The 27,523-nt window shown below is 45.7% G+C and overlaps 2 protein-coding genes across 2 annotated transcripts; one reads left to right on the forward strand and one right to left on the reverse strand.

The window, feature by feature from the left end:
• The first annotated feature begins 211 nt into the window (after positions 1–211).
• On the forward strand, positions 212–5,087 carry LOC123444380 (probable glutamate carboxypeptidase LAMP1). Its single transcript, XM_045121073.1, has 12 exons — positions 212–1,354; positions 1,457–1,524; positions 1,838–1,919; positions 2,015–2,107; positions 2,202–2,354; positions 3,169–3,234; positions 3,422–3,509; positions 3,629–3,712; positions 4,114–4,202; positions 4,321–4,437; positions 4,506–4,646; positions 4,725–5,087. Exons 1-12 carry the CDS (start codon positions 263–265, stop codon positions 4,905–4,907), a joined length of 2,256 nt encoding a protein of 751 aa, XP_044977008.1. The 5' UTR covers positions 212–262; the 3' UTR covers positions 4,908–5,087.
• Positions 5,043–9,795, reverse strand: LOC123444381 (tryptophan--tRNA ligase, chloroplastic/mitochondrial). Its single transcript, XM_045121074.1, has 15 exons — positions 9,659–9,795; positions 9,452–9,571; positions 8,528–8,615; positions 8,210–8,251; positions 7,653–7,742; positions 7,434–7,556; positions 6,815–6,886; positions 6,559–6,671; positions 6,449–6,470; positions 6,273–6,338; positions 6,021–6,077; positions 5,851–5,897; positions 5,677–5,758; positions 5,451–5,540; positions 5,043–5,372 (listed from the first exon to the last, which is right to left on the reverse strand). Exons 1-15 carry the CDS (start codon positions 9,706–9,708, stop codon positions 5,238–5,240), a joined length of 1,197 nt encoding a protein of 398 aa, XP_044977009.1. The 5' UTR covers positions 9,709–9,795; the 3' UTR covers positions 5,043–5,237.
• Between the last annotated feature and the right edge of the window lie 17,728 nt (positions 9,796–27,523).

Below are 27,523 nucleotides of genomic sequence, written 5' to 3' on the forward strand. Positions count from 1 at the left end.
TTGGAGCGCAATAGAGCCTCAAATAATTGTAGCCATAAACACAGGTCCAATCCGAATCAATCCACGATTATTCGAACGCATTTTATATATAGAAATAGACCCAATAAAAAAATATCATTCGACGAACCACACGTCACGCTGTACCGACAGCGAAATATAGTAAAAGAAAAAGGCAGCCAAAGATATACTCCTATATAACGTACGTATATACTAAAACGTATCAGCGGAAGATAGGAAAACGCCACTCCACTCCACTCCGGCCATGCCGCACCACGCCAGCCGCCAGGCACTACCGGATTACCCCGCCTTGCCACTGCCGGACGCCGCCGCCATGCCGCCTCCGCACGGCGAAGACGACTCCTCCGCGCTTAAACCGCTCATCCCCATGGACCCCACCCCTCCTCCTCCCCGCCGGGCGACCGCGAGGCTCCACCTGCTCCCTCTCCTCGTCGGCGTGTTGTTCGCCACCTACTACCACCTCCTCGTCGCGCCCGCCGCGTCGTACTACCAGTCCCTCTTCCTCTCGCTGGGCTCCAACGACACCGCCGCCGCGCACCTGCGCGCGCTCACCGTCCGGCCCCACCTCGCGGGCACCGAGGCCAACGCGCTCGCCGCCGACCACGTCGCCTCCACGCTCTCCTCCCTCTCCTTCCCCACCCGCGTCACGCCCTACGACGTCCTCCTCTCTTACCCCGTCAGCCGCTCCCTCTCCCTCTCCGCGCCAGGCCGCAACGCCACCGCCTTCGCGTTGGTCCAGGACACCTACCCCGGCGACCCCTACGCCGCGGCCTCGGCGGAGGTCGTCCCCACCTTCCTCGCCTACGCGGCGTCCGGCTCGGCCGCCGCCGAGGTGGTCTACGCCAACTACGGCCGCACGGAGGACTACGCCTACCTCGCCTCCCGCGGCGTAAACGTCACCGGGAAGGTCGCCCTCGCGCGCTACGGCAAGGTGTACCGTGGCGACATCGTGAAGAACGCCCGCGACGCTGGCGCGGCGGCGGCGGTGATATTCACCGACGCCAAGGACTACACGCCGGGGAAGGCCTTTCCGGACGGGCCGTGGATGCCGGCGACGGGCGTGCAGGTGGGGAGCACGTTCAAGGGGGTGGGGGACCCCACGACGCCGATGTGGGCGTCGTCGGAGGGGTGCGAGCGCGTGAGCGTCGCGGAGGCGATGGCCACGGACGACATGCCGGGGGTACCGGCGCTGCCGGTGTCGGGGAGGGACGGGGAGGCGATACTCCGGCTCACCGGCGGGGATGTCGCGCCAAAGGATTGGCAAGGCGGCGACGGCGACGGCGTGCCGGTTTACCGCCTCGGGCCCGGGCCGGCGGTGCTCAATCTGACCTATACAGTAAGTAAAGTTGCTGTCAAGGAGATGAGATAGTGTCTGCCTATGCTCTTTTGGGTTCCACTTCCTGACTGACTTGAGTGATGCTTGTGTGTTTCTTTCCAGGGGAATGAGACGATAGCTACTATTCAGAATGTCATTTCAGTGATTGAAGGGAAAGAAGAACCAGACAGGTAAGTAAAGCTCGCCACGTTTCTCCCTTTTCTGGACAAACCGCTCACCGTTTGCCATACGCTTCACTTCAATGGGGATTCCACTTCAGTGCCCAACAAACCCCGGCCCCTACTCTCAGCAAGAAATTCAGTATAATATATATTTTTTTAGAGGTTCCATTAAAAGACTAAATACAGATGTATGTAGACATACTTTAGAGTATAAATTTATTCATTTTACTCTGTATGTAGTCCTATATTAAAATCTGACTTGTATTTAGAAACAAAGGGAGTAGATAACTACATATCCGGTAATAATCATCACCACATACAGGTATGTTATTCTTGGCAACCATCGCGATGCGTGGACATTTGGGGCAGCTGACCCAAACAGCGGAACGGCAGCCTTGCTTGAGGTATGGCAAATTCAGTTGCTCTATGCCACCCCTTTGTTTTAGTCTACTAATGATCTGGAGGAACACATTGACTTCTTAATTACCACTGAATGTAGCTAGCTCAAAGGCTGTCTAAGCTACAAAACAAGGGTTGGAGACCTCGTCGAACCATCATTTTGTGTAATTGGGATGCCGAAGAGTACGGATTGGTCTGTCTCTCTCTCTCTCTCCCTCCCTCTTCCTTGGACTATTATCAAGCAGGTCACCTGTCCTTTTCATACTAACTTCTTTACAAAATTGCAGATAGGATCCACAGAATGGGTTGAAGAGAACAGAGCAATGCTAACTTCGAGAACTGTTGCTTACCTGAATGTAGATGTTGGGGTGTCTGGTTCTGGAGTCGACGCATCAGCCACTCCTCAACTTGATGAGTTACTTAAGCAGGCGAGTAAAAAGGTATAATAGTTGAAATAGACATGTCTTTTCAGTCAACAGCAAAGATATACAATAATGTTTAGGGCAGATCCGGCCCGCTGAGGGTCGCTTGCTTCCATGGTGCCATAGCATTTACGTGAGAAGATCTGGAGTCTTTGTGGCAAGACATGGTTTGGCCAAGGCATTTTTCGCTCATAAGTCATAACCAAACCTTTAGACTAACCAAAATTCCACACTTCTGACTTTTAAAGGTCATATAGATGGGATAAGTGGGGAATCTAAAAGGTTAGATAGATGGGTGGTTTTAGAATTAAATATTGGTCTACGCCCTCCTTTGATGCCCAGAGGAAGAAAAGCGAAGGCAACGCAATGGCATGGGCATGAAAGGCTACGTAAATAAGTACTTCCCCGAAAGAAAGGGGGCAGTCTAAGGCGGGACCTATCCACTACTTGTGAAGTAATAGAAGAGAAGATTTCTCGTATCTAGCGGAAGTACCACTACCAATGCTAGGGCATCCATTTGGTCCGTAGTCTCACATGTGGCAAAATTCCATTTATAGCACCTGGATCCCACATGTCAATAACTTAGAAAATCATGGGACATATTCCCTTCAGACTAACCAAAGTGGTTCCAGTTTAGCAACTAATTTACAATCAGTAAATTACTTTCTCTCTAGCCTGTGCTTGGCTTGTTTCGTTATATTTGAAAGAAGGAATAGTTTACTGTAATGGAATTGTTTTCAGTAGGAATTTATATTAAAAACCAAAGAGTGAATTACTGTTGAGGGTTCTTTACTTCTCTTGATATACTGTGTTTCCTTTCTTTCTGAGGAAGGTTCAAAATCCGGATAATGGAACAGAAAGTCTGTATGACATGTGGATGGCTTCTGATAGTTCTCTGGTAAGCACTTAATGTTAGCTAAAGCTTGTCACACAAATTGTTCTCTCAGTATTCTGCACACTTGGCATGTAAAAGGAATATTATGTATTGTTTAGACATGGTTCTATTTCCTCTTGTTCTAAGTTCAGGCGTGCGATGCTTTTGCTATACAAGTTTAAGATTTCTGATGACACGCTTATATATTAAGATTGGAAGGTTAGGAGGTGGAGGATCAGATTATTCTGCCTTTGTTCAACATATTGGCATTCCTTCAGTCGACATGGCTATTGGGACAGGTTTGTTTTATGTTTTCTATCTGCCTGAATGGTTGTGAAATGTTTTGCCGTTTGCGCTCTTGAATGGTTGTGATTTCCTTTACTAGATCAAATCGGATAAGAGTGCTACTTGTTTGCAGGATACGCTGTGTACCATAGCCTGTATGATGACTTCACATGGATGGAGAAGTATGGAGATCCCATGTTCCGCAGGCATGTCGCAGGTACCCTATAACAACGACTCTAAAGTTGGTAGCGATCCTAATACCGATGAATGTGACAAGGTTGGAGTTATGGCTCCGAGGAGCAAAGGTAGTGCAGAGGATGAGAGGCATAGAAGTGAGTGATTGGGATTAGATTTTTTCTAGTTTGTTCTTCTCATTGCTTAATTGATAGTACATGGTGTCCTGTTTATAGGGAAAACTCAACTTGACCACTAAGAAAGTATATATGACTTGTGGATGATCAACTCGGCCGAAAGTAGATATGAAGGACAGTTCAGTAGTTTGATTGATGTGTTTACATACTTACATCAATCAAACCACTGGACTGTCCTTAAATTTTTGCTGCATTTGTAGAATGCTTGCATAATCGAAACTCAAGCTAAAATCATTCCTTCTTGTAGTGGCAAGTGTATGGGGGCTTGTTGCTTTGAGGCTTTCGGATGAGGAGATCCTGCCCTTCAACTACAGCTCTTATGCCGCAGAGCTTGAGGTAAAACATGCCCTTCAGAGCTCTCCCATACCAACTTTTTCAGAACTGAGCATCTTCTGTCAGTAATTAGGGGTTTAAATTTGGAGGATCGTGACAGCTCTCTCTCTCTCTCTTGCAGAATGGCGCGGTGGATATAAGCAAGAGAATACTAGGAATGCCTGTCAGCTTATCTCCCCTCCACAAGTCGATCAAACAGTTCAATACAGCGGTGCTGAAAGTGGATTCTGAGCTTCAGGTATTGTGTCTGTTGTTGTTGGGTCATAGTTTTAACTTCGAGCTTCCTAAGTTCATCTTGGCAATTAGGCTCTGCAAACATCGAAGTTTTGGTCCCTGCGGCGAAACAACCCGTTGAGGATGAGAGATCTGAATGACCGGTTAATGATGACTGAGCGGGCCTTCACGGAGCGGGAAGGACTGTCTGGGAGACCATGGTACAAACACATGGTAAGCTGTTATGGTTTCGGTAAAATACGCTGCTGGTTCATTACATACTGTTGTGCTTACAGAAAAGAAATCGCACAGATTTATGGACCTTCACTATACAACGATTATGGAGCGGAAGTGTATCCAGGTGTTGATGATGCCATTCAGACAGCAAAGAAAACAAACACCTCCCAGTCCTGGCAATCTGTACAGCATGAGATCCACAGGATTGCTAGAGTCATCAGCCAAGCCGCGTTAGTCCTAAGTGGAGGGTTGACATGAAGCTTTTTGCTCTGTTGATTCAACTAGCGACCGCAAGTTTGTGCAAATGTCAATATGTCATCACCAGTTCATATATAAAAGGAAGTCCATGCACAGATGTAACTTTGCGAAAACAATTGTAAAGTTGCCCAGAGATGGTATTTCGACATTATATTTCAATAAATAATCCGTTAACAGACTGTTGATTTTTGTTTGTTCCAACTAGGAACAAAAGGCTTATCAGTACTACTGGCAGAAAGGCCAACACAAGTGCAAGAAGGCAGCATTGTGCAGTTATAAAACAGTTGAACCCGTGCTTCTTGTGAAATGGTCTGCATGGTGAAACATATGCTATCTGCGCAAGAAACCCATGGCTTGGTATACATTGTTGAGTGTGGCGTCTGCTATCTCGGAAGCTTTCCCTGCCCCATCTAGCAGAACAGTATCTAAATAGCCTGGATCAGACATGATCTCCTCGTAACGGACCTACAGAAAGGTTTCGGATTAGGTATACTTGGATAGGGTGAACATGAGCAGACCACATGAATTCTGAGATTATCACACCTGAATAGGCTGCAGATGATCAATTAAGGCATCTGTAAGGGTAGCCTTGAATGTCCCCCAGTTCATATCTTGGCATTCGCTAACAACTTCCTGCCAAGCCAAATGGGTAAATACGTTTTTAATCAACAACATGATGCTGGACATGGATGAAACCATCCATGTGCAGGAGGAGACGCATTTCCTGTTCTGGCTGAGCAGGTGTATTAATCAGGCATGCAAAAGTTACCTCTTTCGTTTTCCCAGTAATGATCTGATATACTGAGAGAAGATTGCTGCATTCCGGCCTCTCTGGGTTGTCGAATTCCAAGCTGGAGTGTACAAGTTGAATGACATGAATTCTTTACCAACGGCTATATTAATTCAAATTGCGGTGAGAGAGGGAAGGATAGATGCTACAGACCCTGGGAGCGAGTCAGTTTTGCAGCGTTTGATTTTGTTCACAATCACCTGCAAAGCGTCAGAGATCTATCAGACCAAATAAAAATGTATAAACCTATAAACATAAACACGGTAAGTTGATGGAAGAAAATAACACAAAAGCAGAACATTGAATTCATACACTGCACTTACATCTTTTGGGTCAAGAAGATTAATGCGAGATAGATCTGAAGGAGCAGACTTCGACATCTACAACCAATAAACATCACATCAGTACAGTATGGACATACACATACATCACATTGAGGAGGTAAGTACAATATGTGCATCAAATCAGCTCTGCAAATAAAACGTATATGATCATGGATCAACATTAAAACTATCAGTATAGTAACCATAGGTATTAACTTTAGTCCGTGATCAGGTAAGAAATGATACAAGTACCTTGGAGAGACCATCAGTTAGGGACATAACACGGGCACCTGCTGGAGGGATAAGGGCTTCAGGAACCTAAATAAACAACCCAGAAAATTCCTTAAGCAAAAGTACAAAACATCCTTCGCTCAAGGTGTTGAATCTTTGAATGATGGCAAACCATGTGTACGCATGACTACACGCACCTTAAATAATGAACCGCCTCTCCTGCAAACACACAAGACATGACAGTATCATACTGAGAGACAGCTACTGGCATCGCAAAAGATGTACGAGATAATTTAGCTTTTCTCACCCTCCCAATTTCTTCCACTTTCTTCCACCATATAGATTATTTACACGTTCAGAAATTTCACGAGTTAATTCCAAATGTTGTGTCTGATCTTCACCAACAGGTACCAAATCGGACTGCAACCATTCAAACCAGCTATTGTTGAGATCAACGCAAGGAATGCAGTGTAAAAAGCACAAGGTTGAAGATGAATTATATGCTAATGCGAGCTTTTACACTAGACTAACATAACAAAATGGTAGCCACAAACAAACTTTACCTGGTACAGAAGGATGTCAGAAGCCATTAGAACAGGGTACGTCAAAAGTGCCACTCCAACATTTTCATTACCCTGGTAGAGGACACGACCAATCAATACATTCCTAACGAAATCTAACAAATTTAACAACGCGATGGAAGTTGCAGATGGACTGATTTGACATGCATAAAACGAAACCTGGGTTCATCTGATCACAGAAAATACGGAGCAAATGCTTGAGTAAAAAGCTAATGCTAGAACTAACAATTTTGACAAAATACAGAAAAACTTGGGTGTCAGTATACTGAAAGGAGTATTAAATTTAGTGTTCCCAAGAGCCGAATTGGATTTCTGGTTTTCCCTTCCTCTCATTGCTCAGTAGGATATTCTAAATCAGTAGGGAACATATATCAATGCATATTATTGGTGGAACTGTTTTTTAACTGCAGGTTATTCACACCAGTCCTAAATTGAGAAGGTGCTATTTCTTGACTGTCAAATAATCTCCCCAACATAGGAGACATGTCCATTTGTGAACTGAGCAGTCGTCTTTCAAAATCCCTTATGTACTATGATGATTTATGAGGGTTCAGCTAAAACAGAAATTAATAGTGAAGCTATCGTACAGCGAATGACGCACCGCCTTGCGTGACTTCTCTTTGAACTGAATCATTTTGTTCAGCCAACCAATAGGAGTCGAAGAGCTCAGTAGCCACATCAGCTCGATATGAGCACGGACATGAGACTGTACAAAAATAGAAGCCTGGAAACACAAAAGTACCATAAAATCTTCAGCAACAGAAAGCTATCCAAAAACAGGAAAACCAAAACATAGCATAAATATGCATATGGAGCAGACCTTGGAACTATCAATGCCGCATGCCAGATAAATTGCAGCGGTGCTTCTTGTAGCTTTAGATAGCTCCGGTGCATCATACGGCAAGGTAATCTGCACATGTTTGGAGATAGTGGGAAACATAAATTATCAAGTGTTAAGCTAGCCAAATGAATCATGAAGAAAAATCTTCAAAAAAAATCATTATGAAATAGTCGAACATGACCATTATGCCGCTGCTTGTGTTCTTGTAAGGGAGCACTGTAGTTCAGATATACAGCATTAACACTGCTTGGTTAACATAAACATTGTGCTTTTTAGACTTGTACGGGAGTACTTCACATGGTTGATTAGACAAATAGATATTGTGATGAACCTCAGGTATTACACAAGATCTTGCAGTTGTAGCTTGTCTTAGAAGAGTATCCAACCATACAAGGTAAAGCATCCCAGTTTGACCGAAGCACTGGATAAATTACAACGGGGATGCTGGTAGCTAGCTACCTTATAAGCTATTCACATTTCACAACGAACTTCACTCTATAGAAACTTATTGCGCTTGATGGTCATGAGATGCTTACCGCATGCAGGTCCACAATGAAAAAGAATGTCTCATACAAATCCTGCAAGGAATTATCAAAGAATAAGATACTAAGATGTAGATATAATGGATTATTTGTTTAGCACCGGATATATAGCTTGCTAGTTCTTGAACACCCCCCAACTAGATGAACATGGAACAATGCCAAAACTGAACCAGCCTCGCGAGAATGTTTGATTAATATTTCGTGGCTTCATTGCTTTGAAAGTTTTCCTTTTCAGATACTAACAGTAAAGCCAAAGCACTTCCACTGCAGTTTGATAAAGCAATTTAGTTACAAGTTTAAAGTATGCAGCACCTGAAGTGCAACCCAGTTCTTAATAGCACCAAGATAATTTCCAAGGTGCACCATTCCTGTTGGCTGTACACCAGAAACTACTCTTTTCCTGCATTGGGTAGACACATAGATTATTGTTCAAATTACAAATGAAGGAACAAGTAAAACGGGTTTATCAGGACTACACACAACCTTGCTATACAAATACTATAAACATGGACCAATTTAACATCAAGATATTTAGAATAATATCAACATTTTATTGCTGTACAGAAGTTGCGGTGAGATCTATATATTGGTATGAGAACCCAATAGTTGAAAGTTGTATATATACAAACATCAAAAAGGCCAAAGAATTGCTTTTTGTGCAGAACTTACAAGAGATCTCTTAGTAGGGAACGAGCATATATGATCTTGCAGCGCGGCTTGGAGTGAAAAGTTTGCATTGTCTCATTAAACATGTTTGATTTTTCTGTTCTACTTAAGGTTGCATTATGCATGCTTTTTAAGCAGAGAAAACCAAATCACCACTGGGAGAATGAGTATGGTGGGATAATAAAAGAAGTGAAGACTAAATGGTATGGCCAGCGTGCTCCATAGAAATTAAGGTTTGCATGAAGTAAATTGCAGTCGGCAACAGATACTCAATAGCTCATGCGTCGGCATATCCCAACCCCCCAAGACCTCCACGACATGATAACAGATGTCGAACGGCATGCATTGGTTTTATCCTAATGTAGCATTGCATCATACGCCCGCGGTGCACAACTGAAGCACACTAGTCTTAACTCTTAAGCCTGAGCGTTCAGGCATTGCATTCACCCCCGATCGAATGCAGGCAATCACGCCGCACGAAACTACACGAACAGCACAGGAGGAGCAGAGCCTAGCCGTGACGCATTACGTCGAACAGCACAGGAGCGAGGGCAGAGGCGCGGGGCTTACTTCCTCGCCGGGGGAGCAGGCGCCTCATCGGCTGGGGCGGCAGCTTCAGCCCCGCTGCAGTTGAGGCGGAGAGCGCGGAGGCGGGAAGGCAGCGCTCCTCCTCGGACGCCACTCCTCGACCTGCGCGCGAAGCCCGAACGGCGGAAGAGATTAAAAAAAATGTAGCAGCGTCAGGGCGGTGGAGAGTGAGAAGGAGAGTGGCCGTACGCGAGGAGAGGCGGGCGGTGGAGGATGTGGGAGAGGAGCGCGCGGCTCATGGCGTTGGCTCCCGGTGCTCTGCTCTGCTCCGGATTTGGCTGCGCGACTCCGGATGGACGAAGGAAGGAAGGAAGGAAGGAGAGCGAGCCGCAGGCAGGCTGACGGGTCGGGTTGGGTTTTCAGATGGGGACAGAGCCGGCCGGGCCGGGCCGGGCCGGGCTGGGAAGGACATGTGTTTTTACCAATGTTTTAAATCTACCAACTGATTTGGTCACCTCGTAAGTCAGGTCACCCATGCGACACGTGCCCGTGCGTGCGAGCGAATCCATCGCTTTCGGCTTCAACCTTATCTCCTTCACCCGTCCTCTCCTCCGCTCATTCTCCTCGTTCTTTTTCCTCTCCATCATGACCAGCCTCCAAGCTCCGTCTGCTCGTGCTCAAGGTCCTCCCATTCAAATCCCGTTCGCCATGGCATGGCCAAGCTTCACTTGCTACTGCTCAAGGTCCTTCCGTCCAAGCGTCGTCCGCCATGGCCTGCCCCTGCTGCTGCTCAAGTGGGGCTGCTCGTCGCCGGTGATGGAGCGCACCACACGAGAGGAGGAGGCGACCGGTGCTGTGTCGGAGCTTTCTTCGTGCCGATGGAGTTGTAATGGAGCGCCGTTGGGGGCGGTAATGGAGCGTCGTCGGAATTGCACTGAAGCGTCGCCGACGCTGCAATGGAGTGCCATCATAGCTGCACTGAAGCCGTCACAGTTGCATTAAAGCATCGCTGGAGCTGCAATGGAGCCTCGTCGGCACTCGTCGGAGTCGTTAGGCTGCAATGGAGCTTTGCCGGTGCTGCATAGAGCCCCGTTGGTGCTACAATGGAGCTTCGTCGGCGTCGTCGGTGCTGCGTTGCAGCTTTTGTCTAGCCGTCGGGGGTTGAAGTGGAGCTTTACCTGCGTCGTGGGTGCTGCGTTGCAGCTTTGTCTCACCGTCGGGGATTGCAATGGAGCTTCGTCGGCGCCGTTGAGTCTCATCGCCGATGTTACAATGGAGCTTCGCTGCGCCGTTGGGTCGGGGTTGCAATGGAGCTTCGTTGCGCCGTCGGGTCGGGGTCGGGATGATGCAATCACCTATTTTTTCAGCGTGGTGGATACGGGAGAAAGGGGGAAGTAGACAACTACATTTGGTCAGATCGAATGGCATTAATGCACCTAATCATACGGCTAGGCAGGTGGCTGATCTTTCCCTAAGATCAGCCAGTTGATCCGTAGCAGCCGCCATGTTTTAAATAACGGGCTATGGTAAATAGCGGTGGGCCTCTAAATCAGCTATATCGGAGCTATAGCGGGCTATTTAAAACTATGTTTTTACAGGGAGGAGAGCGCAGCAGAGCCAAGAACAACAGTTTCACTGCATTGAAACTTAACATGACGAAAGCATACGACCGGGTGGAATGGTCCTATCTAAAGTCAATCATGGACAAGTTGGGTTTTGCAGCATCATGAGTGGCAGTAGTTATGAACATGGTAAGCTCGGTCTCTTTCTTAGTGATGTTCAATGGCAACAAGTGAGAAGAGTTTAAACCAACACGGGGTATTCGGCAGGGATATCCTATCTCTTCATACCTATTTCTATTAGCAGCAGAGGGCCTCTCAGGCCTTTTAAAATCCCAGAACTAGTCGTCCCAGCTCAACGGCATTAAGGTGGCACCAACGTCCCCGACGGTGAACCATCTTTATTCGCGAACGACAGCCCATTGTTTTTTAGGGCAAGTGTCAATGGAGCGGAGGAGGTTTCAAACATGTCAGATTCTTATTGCATGGCCTCGGGGCAAAGAATTAATAGAGAAAAGTCCTCAATCTTCTCTAGTAAGGGTTGTCCAGAAATTGTGAGAAATGCGGTCAAGAGATTCTTGCATGTTCCCAATGAATCTCTGAGCGATCGATACTTGGGTATACTAACATATGTCGGGCACTCAAAGAAAGGAACTTTCAAGTACATAAGTGATAGAGTATGTGTTGGAAATATGCCCTAGGGGCAATGATAAAATAGTTATTATTATATTTCCTGTTTCAAGATAATCGTTTATTATCCATGCTATAATTGTATTGAATGAAAGCATAGATACATGTGTGGATACATAGACAAAACAGTGTCCCTAGCAAGCCTCTAGTTGGCTAGCCAGTTGATCAAGGATGGTTAAGGTTTTCTGACCATATGCAAGTGTTGTCACTTGATAACTGGATCACATCATTAGGAGAATCATGTGATGGACAAGACCCGAATTATAAACGTAGCATGTGATCGTGTCATTTTGTTGCTACTGTTTTTTGCGTGTCAAGTATTCATTCCTATGACCATGAGATCATGTAACTTACTGACACCGAAGGAATACATTGTGTGTATCAAACGTCACAACATTACTCGGTGACTATAAAGGTGCACTACAGGTATCTCCGATGGTGTCCGTTGAGTTAGCATGGATCAAGACTGGGATTTGTCACTCCGTGTGACGGAGAGGTATCTCAGGGCCCACTCGGTAATACAACATCACATACAAGCCTTGCAAGCAATGTGACTCAAGTGTAAGTCACGGGATCTTGTATTACGGAATGAGTAAAGAGACTTGCTGGTAACGAGATTGAAATAGGTATAGGGATATCGACGATCAAATCTCGGGCAAGTAACATACCGAAGGACAAAGGGAATGTTATACGGGATTATATGAATCCTTGGCACAGAGGTTCAACCGATAAGATCTTCGTAGAATATGTAGGATCCAATATGGACATCCAGGTCCCGCTATTGGATATTGATCGAGGAGTGTCTCGGGTCATGTCTACATAGTTCTCGAACCCGCAGGGTCTGCACACTTAAGGTTTGATGCCGTTTTAGTATAGTTGAGTTATATGTGTTGGTGACCGAAGATTTTTCGGAGTCTCGGATGAGATCACGGACGTCACGAGGGTTTCCGGAATGGTCTGGAAACGAAGATTTATATAGGATGGTTTCATTTGGTCACCGAAAAGTTTTCGGGCATTACCGGGAGTGTATCGGGAGTGACGAATGGGTTCCGGGTATTCACCGGGAGGGGCCCTGCTGACGTGCAACTATTCCTGACTTGATGCCTCCACGGCAACGGAGCCAGAAAAGAGCATGTCCCCGTTGCTCAACAATTAGCAATTATCTTGCAATGGCCCACCAGCACGTGGGATCGCGGCAGTTTTCGAGGGTAGAGTATTCAACCCAATTTGTTGGTTCGCGCAACGGGAAGTGAAAGAATATTCTCAAGTATTAGCAGCTGAATGCGTCAGATTCAACCACACCTGAAAGATTAGTGTCTGCAAGCAAAGTATAAACAGCAAAGTAGTATGATAACAACGGTGCCAGAAACGATCTGGTGACAAGGCAAACTATTCCTAACAGTTGTATCAATGGCGTCAGAAAAGTATTGTAGCAGGTAGCAGTAGTGTAACGAGTAACAGCAGTGGCAAGAAATAGCAGTGGTGACAGCAGTAGCAAGTAGCAACAGTAACAAGTAACAGCAACAGGAAGCAACAGTAGTAGCAACAGTAGTGACAGCAGCAGCAGGACAAAGCGAGTAACAGTAGCAGCAAGTAACAGTAGCAGCAACAGTAGTAACAGCACCAGAGAAAAACAAGTAACAACATCAGTGGGACAAATTCGTAGGCAATGGGTCGGTGATTTGTTGGATGACATTCATCATGCAACAGTTATAACACGGAGAGATAAGTGGCTAGCTCCCGTTCGTCAATGTGATGTAGGCATGCATTATGTGTGTAGTCATACATGCTTAGGGAAAAGAACTTGCATGACATCTATTGTTCATCCCTCCCGTGGCAGCGGGGTCCAAATTGATACTACGGGATATTAAGGTTCTCCTTTTAATAAATAACCGGACCAACGCATTAGCACTTGTTGAACACATGAACTCCTCAAACTATGGTCATCATCGGGAGTGGTTCCGGTTATTGTCACTCCGGGGTTGCCGGGTCATAACACATAATAGGTAACTACAACGTGCAAGATCGGATCTAAAACACACATATATTGTGTTGGGGAACGTCGCATGGGAAACAAAAAATTTCCTACGCGCACGAAGACCTATCATGGTGATGTCCATCTACGAGAGGGGATTTCCGATCTACGTACCCTTGTAGATCGCACAGCAGAAGTGTTAAGAAACGCGGTTGATGTAGTGGAACGTCCTCACGTCCCTCGATTCGCCCCGCGAACCGTCCCACGAACCGTCCCACGATCCGTCCCACGACCCGCTCCGATCTAGTGCCGAACGGACGGCACCTCCGCGTTCAGCACACGTACAGCTCGACGATGATCTCGGCCTTCTTGATCCAGCAAGAGAGACGGAGAGGTAGATGAGTTCTCCGGCAGCGTGACGGCGCTTCGGAGGTTGGTGGTGATCTAATCTCAGCAGGGCTTCGCCCGAACTCCGCAGAAACGCGATCTAGAGGAAAACCCGTGGAGGTATGTGGTCGGGCTGCCGTGGAAAAAGTTGTCTCAAATCAGCCCTAATAGCTCCATATATATAGGAGGAGGGGAGGGGAGCCTTGCCTTGAGGCTCAAGGAGCCCCAAGGGCTGCGCCACCAAGGGGAGGAGGAGTCCTCCTCCAATCCTAGTCCAACTAGGATTGGAAGGTGGAGTCCTTCTCTTCTTTCCCACCTTTCCTTTTTTTTTCTTTCTCTTCTTTTGGTTTTTCTTTCTCTCTTGCGCAAGACAGCCTTGCGCTGACCCCACCTACTTGGTGCGCCACCCCCAAGGTCCTTGGGCCCTCCCGGGTGGGTGGTCCCCCCTCCCGGTGAAGATCCGGAACCCATTCGTCATTCCCGGTACATTACCGGTAATGCCCGAAAACTTTTCGGTAACCAAATGAAGTCATCCTATATATCAATCTTCGTTTCCGGACCATTCCGGAAACCCTCGTGACGTCCGTGATCTCATACGGGACTCCGAACAACATTCGGTAACCAACCATATAACTCAAATACGCATAAAACAACGTCGAACGTTAAGTGTGCAGACCCTGCGGGTTCGAGAACTATGTAGACATGACCCGAGTGACTCCTCGGTCAATATCCAATAGCGGGACCTGGATGCCCATATTGGATCCTACATATTCTACGAAGATCTTATCGTTTGAACCTCAGTGCCAAGGATTCATATAATCCTGTATGTCATTCACTTTGTCCTTCGGTATGTTACTTGCCCGAGATTTGATCGTCAGTATCCGCATACCTATTTCAATCTTGTTTACCGGCAAGTCTCTTTACTCGTTTCCGTAATACAAGATCCTGCAACTTACACTAAGTCACATTGCTTGCAAGGCTTGTGTGTGATGTTGTATTACCGAGTGGGCCCCGAGATACCTCTCCGTCACACGGAGTGACAAGTCCCAGTCTCGATCCATACTAACTCAACGAACACCTTCGGAGATACCTGTAGAGCATCTTTATAGTCACCCAGTTACGTTGTGACGTTTGATACACACAAGGTATTCCTCCGGTGCCAGTGAGTTATATGATCTCATGGTCATAGGAACAAATACTTGACACACAGAAAAACAGTAGCAACAAAATGACACGATCAACATGCTACGTTCATTAGTTTGGGTCTAGTCCATCACATGATTCTTCTAATGATGTGATCCCGTTATCAAGTAACAACACTTGCCTATGGTCAGGAAACCTTGACCATCTTTGATCAATGAGCTAGTCAACTAGAGGCTTACTAGGGACAGTGTTTTGTATATGTATCCACACAAGTATTGTGTTTCCAATCAATACAATTATAGCATGGATAATAAACGATTATCATGAACAAACAAATATAATAATAACTAATTTATTATTGCCTCTAGGGCATATTTCCAACGGTCTCCCACTTGCACTAGAGTCAATAACCTAGTTCACATCACCATGTGATTCCAACGAATCCAACACCCATATAGTTCTGGGGTCTGATCTCGTCTTGCTTGTGAGAGAGGTTTGTAATGCCCCAAGTGTAGGTCTTTCCCTTTTTGTAACCTTCCTTGTGGGGCCACCTTGTCAGAGATTGTGATGCTATTATTTTGTGCCATGATTCCATGTGTGTTCCCTAGTGCTTACTTCACTTGCATGCATGCACTACATATCATCCCTTGCCATGTCTTATGTTTGTATGTCAGGATCATGCTTGCATAGGCTCTTACTAGGGGTGAGTAGTGGGTGTTATATTTCATGTGGTCATGTGTTGTGTGCCTTGTGTGGAGTGTAGCATGTGTTAGCAAGTGCTCATTTATATGTTTCCCTTTCAAAACCAACCACCTTCTCCCCCCCTCTATTTTTTCCCTATATAAAAAAAATCACCTTTTTCTTTCCTTTAAAAATAATGCCCATGTTTTAGCTAGAATTGTGGTGGATGAGTATGTAAGTTGCTGGATTTGTTGGGGTGTTTATAGGGGCATATATAATCACAAAACAGATCAAAATATTGCTGTTTTGTAAAATATCTAATTGCTCCTAAATTCTTGTTCTGATTTTTATAAAGTAAGGTTAGATTTTCCAAGTCCAGGGAGCTTCTTGTGTTTTTTTTGTCATGTGTTTAAAACCTTGGGCATTTCTTTCTTCTCTTGTATTCCTGTTAAAGGAAACTGCTTAGGGAGGGGTTTAATCTTTATATCCCGCCAAGTTGGGCTGCTTCCCGCGCAAGGTGTGGCCCATCTACTCCTCCCTCGCGAGTAGAGGCCCAGAACCGCAGCTCCATCCTCCTCTCACGCCGTAGCTTTCCTCTGCAGCTTTCCGTCAGGTCGTGAGTGCACCTGTTGACGCCGTGAGGGCGCCAACGTCGAGGGAGACCCTTATAACCCGGGCGTCCGTGCCTCCCCCTCCTCCTAGGGTTCCTCCTCTCCCCAGTCCGCCGCCGCCACCTCTTCTCCTTCCCATCTCTCACCTCCCGTCGACAGTAGGGAACCTGTAGGGGTAGTCCGAGTGGTGCAGCTCCTCGCCGGCGGACGCCTCGCTCCCGCCTCCGATCGCCGCCGTCGCCATGTCCAGGAGTTCGGGGTGGATCCCCGCGATCCATTCCCGGCACTAGGAGTCCCGGGGACCGACTACTCCGCCGGATCCGTCCACGTCTACGGAGAGTTCCCGGTGCTCCTTCCCCTGCAGCGTTTCTTCGGTTCAGGAACAGCTACTCCGACGTCCTTCTTCCTCTCCGGCGCTCTCCCGTCGCAGATCGGCGCCCCCTCTTCCGGTTCTAGGTGACGACCGCCTCCTCCCTTCCCCGTGAGTTAGCAGGCGTAGTTGAGGCGTTCTCTGTTCCCAGGAGAGGGCGTCAGGAAGTGTGTGTGTGCGTGGTGTGTAGCAGGGGCAGTTTGTTCGATGAGGGGCGGTACAGGGTAGACGCGCAGGAGCCCTTTCCCTCTCCCGCAGGCGTAGTAGAGGCGGGACAGAGATGCAGCTCCGGTGACCTCCCTGTCACCGGATCGCAGGTGCAGTCCAGCGGGCTGAAGCGAGGCATGTCAGGTTGCCTTAGTTCCCTCCTTTGTCAGACAATGCGTCGTAGCACAGTGGTACGCAGTGCGTTGTTCTTCCGTCAGGTGCAGGGATCGAATCCTAGTAGAATCATCCCCCTTTTTGTTTTCTTTTTTCCTGTTTTATCAGCAGGACAGAGCAGTTAGTAGTTCCTCTGCTTGGGTCCTCCTTTGCCGAGTACCTAGAGCCTAGCAGAGTGGTAGGGATGCGGTTTGCACTCCAACAGGTCTGGGGTTCGACCCCAGCACCTCCCCCTTTTTGTCTGAACATAGTTTCCTTGCTATTTTTTTCCTTCCTTGCTAGTTGGTAGCTAAACTTCCCTATTAACTTGTATGTGGTATTTTTTTCCCTTCCTTGGCATTTAGTTTTCTCCTTTCCTGCATAGTGTGTACTTGTGATAGGCTTGGTGTAGGTTGGTGATGGAGTGTGTGCATGGTGGCACACACACAAGGGGTGTTTTGTGCATAAGAGTTTGTGTTTGTGTATGAACTTGCTATGCTTGTGATGTCTATGGTGGGTGCACCTTAGTGAAGTGGAGCTAACCTTGTTAAATGGGTGATGTGAGATGCCTTGACATTTGAGTGTGTGTGCCTTGAGGTGATAAGAGGCACTAGCTACCCTTGTAAAGCCCCAAACTCTTGAACCTTGATGTGGGCTAAGGGATCTTGTAGTCTTAGTTGTTTGCATTGGTAGTGGGGTGTGGATGCCTCCCCCTCATCACATGTTTTGGGGTGAAGTGAGGTTCTAGATAGCTATCTATGTTAGCATGTGAGGGTGTGGATTGTTGTGGTGGTTTGCATATTGTTGGTGACATGAAGACTAGGAAGATCCTAGTGATGCTTGTGAGAGTGTGCACCATCACATGCCAATATGTGGGGGTGTGTGCATACTTTCTTGTTAGTTTAAAGATTTCTTATGTGTGAGCTTGATGCTAGTGCTTGAGAGGAATTGTGTGTGTTGGAGTTGTTGATGTGCATGACACATACATGGGGTTCAAACCCCCATGTCACTTTGTCATTGTGCACATGAAACTCTCCTATGTACTTGTCATTGTAGGAGCATACCTTATGGATTGCATTTGCACTTTGTTGAAAGTTTGGGCCTTGTTCCCATGGTATAGAAGGAGCCCAAGGGCATGGATTTTGTGTGTTAGTAGTAGGGGTTTATGCTCAACACCATAGTGGTGTCAAACACCTCTTGGGAACATGTGTGTGCAAACTATGCCTAGACAAAGTGGGCATGTGGCTGGAAAATTCCAGATTTTTGAACTCTGAAAATTTCACTAAGTCTGGAATGCTGAAAACATTTTCTTCCCCTGTAAATAAGGTTGTGCTGGTCATTATGTTGGGAACTGGACTTAGTTCAGTGCTAGTGTTTTGAACCTGGTATGTTTGTGAAGCTTCCTGTAAATTGTGAAGTCATTTGGAGTCCAGTAGATTGTGTTTTGATTGCTGTCAAAAAGCTTCAGAACAGAAACAGAAACTCAGGTGCAGGAATTTTCACTAAGTCCCTGAGAACTGATGGTTTTGGGAAAGTTTGTGGCCTTGTATCTTCTAGAGTTTAATTCCTTTTGCTGTGATTCTTGCTGGAGATGGTAGTATTCTTGGTTGGCAACATCCACATATATTATTTGTCATGTTTGAAGACCTGTAGCTATGTTGCATGTTGCTCTCAAACAGCTAAGATGCAGAAGCTGGCAGATTGCGTAGTTTTGACATTTTGTGCAAAGTTTGCGTTTAATTGTTGTTGGAGTGTTCTACCTTGCTCCATTTCATTCATGTTGGGTTAATATATGTCTTGGCAACCTGGGAACACCAGATTCGTGCCAATTGTGTGTGTGGTGATGAATCTTTCACGTAGGGCTTCATATCGTGTTTCGTTGATTCCCGTTGATCCGTAGCTCCGTTTGCAAAGTTCTTTATATGGTTTTGCACCGTTTTTACGAGATGCATCTGTTCATTTCTTTCCCAGGCATGTCCAAATAGTTTAGTGCAAAGTTCTGTCCAGGAACTTGTTGTAGTTATTCTTGCTTGTGCTAGTGGTAGAAATAGTGGTGCATGCTCAACGTTCATCTCATGCATCATGTGATTGTTGCATTTTGTGGTGCTGCTGTTCATTGGCTGTTGTTCTTGCATTGGGTAGCACCGGGAGCGGAGACCGATTACGTGGAGTTAGGGGAGTACGTGCAGGACGATCCGGAACCTTTCCAAGCTGAGGATATCACAGGCAAGATGACATGACCTTGATCCCATATCTAGACTTGTTATGTTAGTTTCGATTCCACGTCATATTGCTCGCTGCCTACCACTGAAAATATATTGCCTCTTCATATGCCATGAGCCTAAACACCTTACTCCTTCCTAGCAAACTTGCATGGCTAGGTAGGCTTGCTCAACTACTAATGTTAGCATTGTTAGTTGCAGGTGCTTATAACTCATGAGTTGTCATGAGCTTGATATCATTATATCAATTTCTGTTATTAAATTAATGTATCTATACACTTGGTAGATGACGGGAGGCCGAGCCTTTTGCTGGGTGTCTTGTCCCGTTATTGCCGCCTTAGTTACCGGTTACCGGTGTTTGATTCCATAATGATCGCTCCTAACACGTTCGGGGTTGTTATGGGGACCCCCTTGATAAATCGCGTAGTGTTAAGGCTTGTCCGGCAGGACCCAACTTTGGTACTATTTGCTAATCACATATAATAATCCGCATAGGGAATAGCTACCCCGAGGATTCTAATCAACAACCCGGGCCAGTGCTCCTCATGAGTGTTGGTCCAAACTGGTCTGCCTGCGGGGCCACCACAAGGAAACTTGAGGTTTGGCACCTGTAGCTAGTTCCATCCGGCGTGTCCTGAGACTGAGATACGCGGCTCTTATCGGGGTCGTCGACACGTCGGGAGGTCCTGCTAGTCTTGCCTTGCCTTAGCGGTATATCTTGCGTATAGGATTACCGGTGAAGCTTTGGTTTCCCCCATAGTTGAGGTTTTCCTCTAAGGAATCCGACGAGATCACGAGATTCGTGATAGAGGATGCCTTTGCGGCCTGTGTTCGTTTGTGATGGACTAGTTGGAGCACCCCTGCAGGGTTTAATCTTTCGGAAAGCCGTGCCCGCGGTTATGTGGCAACTTGGAATATTTTGTTAACATCCGGTATTAGAAAACTTAAACATAAACTAATAAAATATGCCAACTGTGTGCGTAACCGTGACCGTCCCTTCGAAGATCTCTCTTCGACCGGGAACACGGTGGGGTCATGATTGCCGTAGGTAGGTGTTCATGATCACTTTCTGATCAAGTATTCCCGATCGTTGGCGTAGGCCACTGCCACTTCTCCTTTGCGTAAGATAGCCACTTATTCAATCTTAGGATGCAGCAGCCGGAAACACTTCATCCCTTCCTTACCCAATAACATGACTAGATCTGGCACCAAGGCCTTAGATTGTTGAGTCCCCGTGGCTCACGGATTCCTCCGAAACTTCCAGCAGGTACAGGTACCCCAGAGGCAGAGGATCCCGACGGCACCCAGCTGGCGTGGCAGTACGACGAGGAGACAGATCGCCTTTACGTGAACTATCCAGAGGACTGAGCCGTGGTCGTGATCGTGGGCCTGCAGCGGGTAGCATAGCATTTCCCTTGTTTTGTAGTCCGTACCGGAACTACCTTGTTTGTATCTGCGTTGTACTATGTATCTTTAATAAGAAGACACTTGAATCTCAGATTGTCTACTATATTTAATATTATGTGCTATGTTTACTTGCTTGCAAAACACTTAGATGCGCTTCTTTCCTATTCGGGGCCTCGACCCCCAGATTGGAAAGGACCGCATCTTGGTCGTTACAAGGTTTTAGTCAACGGTTCTAAAACTTTCAGATTCGTGTGTTCTTTACAAATCTTTATGTCATCTTATAGATGTTGCTACTATGTGCTATACGGAAATACTCCAAATATCTACTCTACTATACGAATCCGTTTCACTACTCATAGTTATTCGGATTAGTGTCAAAGCTTGTATGGACGTAACCCTTTACGACGAACTTTTTAACCACCTCCATAATCGAGAAAAGTTCCTTAGTCCCTTAGTTACTAAGGATAAATTTTGACCACTGCTAGTGATTCAATCATGGATGACTCTCTATACCTCTCAACAGACTTTGAGTCAAGGCACACATCAGGTGCGGTACCCAGCATGACATACTTCAGATTCTACGCCAAGGCATAGAAGACAACCTTCGTCTATTCTCTTTATTCTGCCGTGGTCGGGTTTTGAGTCTTACTCAAATCCACACCTTACAACACAGTCAAGAACTCCTTCTTTGCTGATCTATTTTGAACTCCTTCAAAAACTTGTCAAGGCATGCATCTTGTTGAAACTTCTATTAAGCGTTTCGATCTATCTCCATAGATCTTGATGCTCAACGTTTCAAGTAGCGCAAACGAGGTATTCCTTTGAAAAAACTCCTTTCAAACAACCTTTTATGCTTTACAGAAATTCTACATTACTTCTGATCCACAATATGTCAACCACATATACTTATCAGAAATTCTATAATGCTCCCACTCACTTCATTGGAAATACAAGTTTCTCATAAACCTTGTACAAACCCAAAATCTTTGATCATCTCATCAAAGTGTGTATTCCAACTCCGAGATGCTTGCACCAGTCCATTGAAGGATCGCTGGAGCTTGCATACTTGCTAGTATCCTCAGGATCGACAAAACCTTCTGGTTGTATCATATACAATCTTTCCTCAAGGAACCCGTCGAGGAAACAATGTTTTCGCCTTCCTATGTGCAATATTTCACAAATAATGCAGCAACTACTAACATAATTCCAACAGACTTTTAGCATCGCTACGAGTGAGAAAGTCTCATCATAGTAAACTATTTGATCTTGTCGGAAACATCTTTGCGACAAGTTGAGCTTTTCTTAATAGTGACGATTCACCATCATCGTTTGTCTTCCTTTATAAAGATCCATCTTTACTTAATAGTCCTACGACCATCAAGTTCGTCCAAAGTCTATACTTTGTTCTCACATATGGATTCTCTCTCGGATTTCATGGCCTCCAGCCATTTGTCGGAATCCGGGCCCACCATTGCTTCTCCATAACTCGTAGGTTCATTGTTATTCAACAATATGACCTCCAAGACAGGGTTATCGTACCACTCTGTGGTAGTATGCAACCTTTGTCGACCTACGAGGTCTGTAGTAACTTGATCCAATGCTTAATGATCACCGTCATCAGCTTCCACTTCAATTAGTGTGGGCGCCACAGGAACAACTTCCTGTGCCTTGCTACACACTGGTTGAAGCGATGGTTCAATAACCTCATCAAGTTCTACCACCCTCCCACTCAATTCTTTCGAGAGAAACCTTTCCTCGAGAAAGGATCCGTTTCTAGAAACAAACACTTTGCTTCCGAATCTAAGATAGGAGATGTATCCAACTATTTTGGATATCCTATGAAGATGCTTTCATCCGCTTTGGGTTCGAGCTTATCTGACTGAAACCTTTTTCACATAAGCATCGCAGCCCAAACTTTCAAGAAACGACAGCTTAGATTTCTCTAAACCTCAGTCTATACTGTGTCATCTCAACGGAAATACGCAGTGCCCTATTTAAAGTGAATGCGGTTGTCTCTAATGCATAACCCATGATCGATAGTGGTAATTCGATAAGAGACATCATAGTATGCACCATATCAAATAGGGCGTGGCTATGACGTTCAGACACATCATCACACTATGGTGTTCCAGGTGGCATGAACTGCGAAACAATTTCCACATTGTCTTAACTGCGTACCAAAACTCATAACTCAGATATTCATTTCTATGATCATATCGTAGAAAGTTTATCCTCTTGTTACGACGAACTTCACTCTGAAACAGAATTGAACTTTTCAATATTTCAGACTTTGTGATTCATCAAGTAAACACTCTTGTATCTACTCAAATCGTCCGTGAAGTAAGAACATAACGATATCCACTGCGTGCCTTAGCACTCATTGGACTGCACACATCAAAAATGTATTATTCCCAACAAGTTACTCTCTTGTTTCATGTGGCATGTTTTGCATGTCTCAAGTGACTCAAAATCAAGCGAGTCCAAACGATCCATCTCTCATGAAGTTTCTTCATGCATTTATACCAATAGGTATGGTTTGCATGTCTCAAACGTTTCAAAAATGAGTGAGTACAAAGATCCATCAGCATGGAGCTTCCACATGCATTTTATACCAGCATGACTCAAGTGGAAGTGCCACAACTAAGTGGTACTATCATTATTACTTTGTATTTTCGGCATTAATATCATGAACATGTGTAACACTACGATCGATATTCAATAAACCATTGAGGGTAATTATTCAAGCAAATAGAACAACTATTATTCTCTTTAAATGAATAACCGTATTGAAATAAACACGATCCAATCATGTTCATGCTCAACGCAAACACCAAATAACAATTATTTAGGTTTTACCACAAATCCCGATGATAGAGGGAGCGTGCAACGTTTGATCACATCAACCTTGGAAACACTTCCAACACTTATCGTCACCTTGCCTTTAGCTAGTCTCCGTTTATACGACAGCTTTCATTTCGTGTTACTAATCACTTTGCAACCGAACCGGTATCCAATACCCTCGCGCTACTAGGAGTACTAGTAAAGTACACATCAATCATCATGTATATCAAATATACTTCTTTCGACTTTGCCAGCCTTCTTATCTACCAAGTATCTAGAGTTGCTCCGCCTCAGTGACCGTTCCCCTCATAACAGAAGCACTTAGTCTCGGGCTTGGGTTTAATCTTGGGTCTCTTCATTAGTGCAACAACTGCTTTGCCGTTTCACGAAGTATCCCTTCTGGCCCTTGCCTTTCTTGAAACTTAGTGGTTTTACTAACCATCAACAATTGATGCTCCTTCTTGATTTCTACTTTCACAGTGTCAAACATCACGAATCGCTCAAGGATCATTGTATCTATCCTTGATATGTTATAGTTCATCACGAAGCTATCACAGCTTGGTGGCAGTGACTTTGGAGAACCATCACTATCAATCTGGAAGATTAACTCCCACTTGATTCAAGCGATTGTCGTACTCAGACAATTTGAGCACACACTCAATGATTGAGCTTTTCTCCTTTACTTCGTGGACAAAGAATCTTGTCGGAGGTCTCATACCTCTTAACAAGGGCACAAGCATGAAATCACAATTTCATCTCTTTAGAACATCTCTTATGTTCCGTGACGTTTCAAAACGTCTTCGACGCCTTGCTCCTAAGCCATTAAGTATTTTGTACTGAACTATCGTGTAGTCATCAGAAACGTGTATGTCGGATCTTCACAACATCTACAGACGACACTCGAGGTGCAGCACACCGAGTGGTGCATTGAGGACATAAGCCTTCTGCGCAGCAATGAGGACAATCCTCGGCTTTACAGACTCAGTCTGCAAAGTTTGCTACTATCAACTTTCAACTAAATTTTCTCTAGGAACATATAAAAACAGTAGAGCTATAGCGCAAGCTACATCGTAATTCGCAAAGACCATTAGACTATATTCATGACAATTAGTTCAATTAATCATATTACTTAAGAACTCCCACTCAAAAAGTACATCTCTCTAGTCATTTGAGTGGTACATGATCCAAATCCACCATCTTAAGTCCGATCATCACGTGAGTCGAGAATAGTTTCAGTGGTAAGCATCTCTATGCTAATCATATCAACTATACGATTCATGCTCGACCTTTCAGTCTCATTTGTTCCGAGGCCATGTCTGCACATGCTAGGCTCGTCAAGCTTAACCCGAGTGTTCCGCGTGTGCAACTGTTTTGCACCCGTTGTATGTGAACATTGAGTCTATCACACCCGATCATCACGTTGTGTCTCGAAACGAAGAACTGTCGCAATGGTGCACAGTCGGGGAGAACACAATTTTGTCTTGAAATTTTAGTGAGAGATCACCTCATAATGCTACCGTCGTTCTAAGCAAGATAAGGTGCATAAAGGATTAACATCACATGCAATTCATAAGTGACATGATATGGCCATCATCATGTGCTTCTTGATCTCCATCTCCAAAGCACCGGCACGATCTTCTTGTCACCGGTGTCACACCATGATCTCCATCAACGTGTCGCCATCGGGGTTGTTGTGCTACTCATGCTATTACTACTAAAGCTACGTCCTAGCAATATAGTAAACGCATCTGCAAGCACAAACGTTAGTTTAAAAACAACCCTATGGCTCCTGCCGGTTGCCGTACCATCGACGTGCAAGTCGATATTAACTATTACAACATGATCATCTCATACATCCAATATATCACATCACATCGTTGGCCATATCACATCACAAGCATACCCTACAAAAATAAGTTAGACGTCCTCTAATTGTTGTTGCATGTTGTACGTGGTGACCATGGGTATCTAGTAGGATTGCATCTTACTTACGCAAACACCACAACGGAGATATATGAATTGCTATTTAACCTCATCCAAGGACCTCCTCGGTCAAATCTGATTCAACTAAAGTTGGAGAAACCGACACTCGCCGGTCATCTTTGAGCAACGGAATTACTCGTAGCGATGAAACCAGTCTCTCGTAAGCGTACGAGTAATGTTGGTCCGAGCCGCTTCGACCCAACAATACCGCGGAATCAAGAAAAGACTAAGGAGGGCAGCAAAACGCACATCACCGCCCACAAAAACTTTTGTGTTCTACTCGAGAAGACATCTACGCATGAACCTAGCTCTGATACCACTGTTGGGGAACGTCGCATGGGAAACAAAAATTTTCCTACGCGCACGAATACCTATCATGGTGATGTCTATCTACGAGAGGGGATTTTCGATCTACGTACCCTTGTAGATCGCACAGCAGAAGTGTTAAGGAACGCGGTTGATGTAGTGGAACGTCCTCACGTCCCTCGATCCGCCCCGCGAACCGTCCCACAAACCGTCCCGCGATCCGTCCCACGATCCCCTCCGATCTAGTGCCGAACGGACGGCACCTCCGCGTTCAGCACACGTACAGCTCGACGATGATCTCGGCCTTCTTGATCCAGCAAGAGATACGGAGAGGTAGATGAGTTCTTCGGCAGCGTGACGGCGCTCCGGAGGTTGGTGGTGATCTAATCTCAGCAGGGCTCCGCCCGAGCTCCGCAGAAATGCGATCTAAAGGAAAAACCGTGGAGGTATGTGGTCGGGCTGCCGTGGCAAAAGTTGTCTCAAATCAGCCCTAATAGCTCCATATATATAGGAGGAGGGGAGGGGAGGCTTGCCTTGAGGATCAAGGAGCCCCAAGGGCTGCGCCACCAAGGGGAGGAGGAGTCCTCCTCCAATCCTAGTCCAACTAGGATTGGAAGGTGGAGTCCTTCTCTTCTTTCCCACCTTTCCTTTTTTTTCTTCCTCTTCTTTTGGTTTTTCTTTCTCTCTTGCGCAAGACAGCCTTGGGTTGACCCCACCTACTTGGTGCGCCACCCCCAAGGTCCTTGGGCCCTCCCGGGTGGGTGGTCCCCCCTCCCGGTGAAGATCCGGAACCCATTCGTCATTCCCGATACATTACCGGTAATGCCCGAAAACTTTCCGGTAACCAAATGAAGTCATCCTATATATAAATCTTCGTTTCCAGACCATTCCGGAAACCCTCGTGACGTCCATGACCCGAGTGACTCCTCGGTCAATATCCAATAGCGGGACCTGGATGCCCATATTGGATCCTACATATTCTACGAAGATCTTATCGTTTGAACCTCGGTGCCAAGGATTCATATAATCCTGTATGTCATTCCCTTTGTCCTTCGATATGTTACTTGCCCGAGATTTGATCGTCAGTATCCGCATACCTATTTCAATCTCGTTTACCGGCAAGTCTCTTTACTCGTTTCCGTGATACAAGATCCCGCAACTTACACTAAGTCACATTGCTTGCAAGGCTTGTGTGTGATGTTGTATTACCGAGTGGGCCCTGAGATACCTCTCCGTCACACGGAGTGACAAATCCGAGTATCGATCCATACTAACTCAACGAACACCTTCGGAGATACCTGTAGAGCATCTTTATAGTCACCGAGTTATGTTGTGACATTTGATACACACAAGGTATTCCTCCGGTGCGAGTGAGTTATATGATCTCATGGTCATAGGAACAAATACTTGACACACAGAAAAACAGTAGCAACAAAATGACACGATCAACATGCTACGTTCATTAGTTGGGGTCTAGTCCATCACATGATTCTCCTAATGATGTGATCCCGTTATCAAGTAACAACACTTGCCTATGGTCAGGAAACCTTGCCCATCTTTGATCAACGAGCTAGTCAAC

The sequence above is a fragment of the Hordeum vulgare genome, chromosome 3H, assembly GCF_904849725.1.
Source record: "Hordeum vulgare subsp. vulgare chromosome 3H, MorexV3_pseudomolecules_assembly, whole genome shotgun sequence".
In the NCBI taxonomy this organism is placed as follows: domain Eukaryota; kingdom Viridiplantae; phylum Streptophyta; class Magnoliopsida; order Poales; family Poaceae; genus Hordeum; species Hordeum vulgare.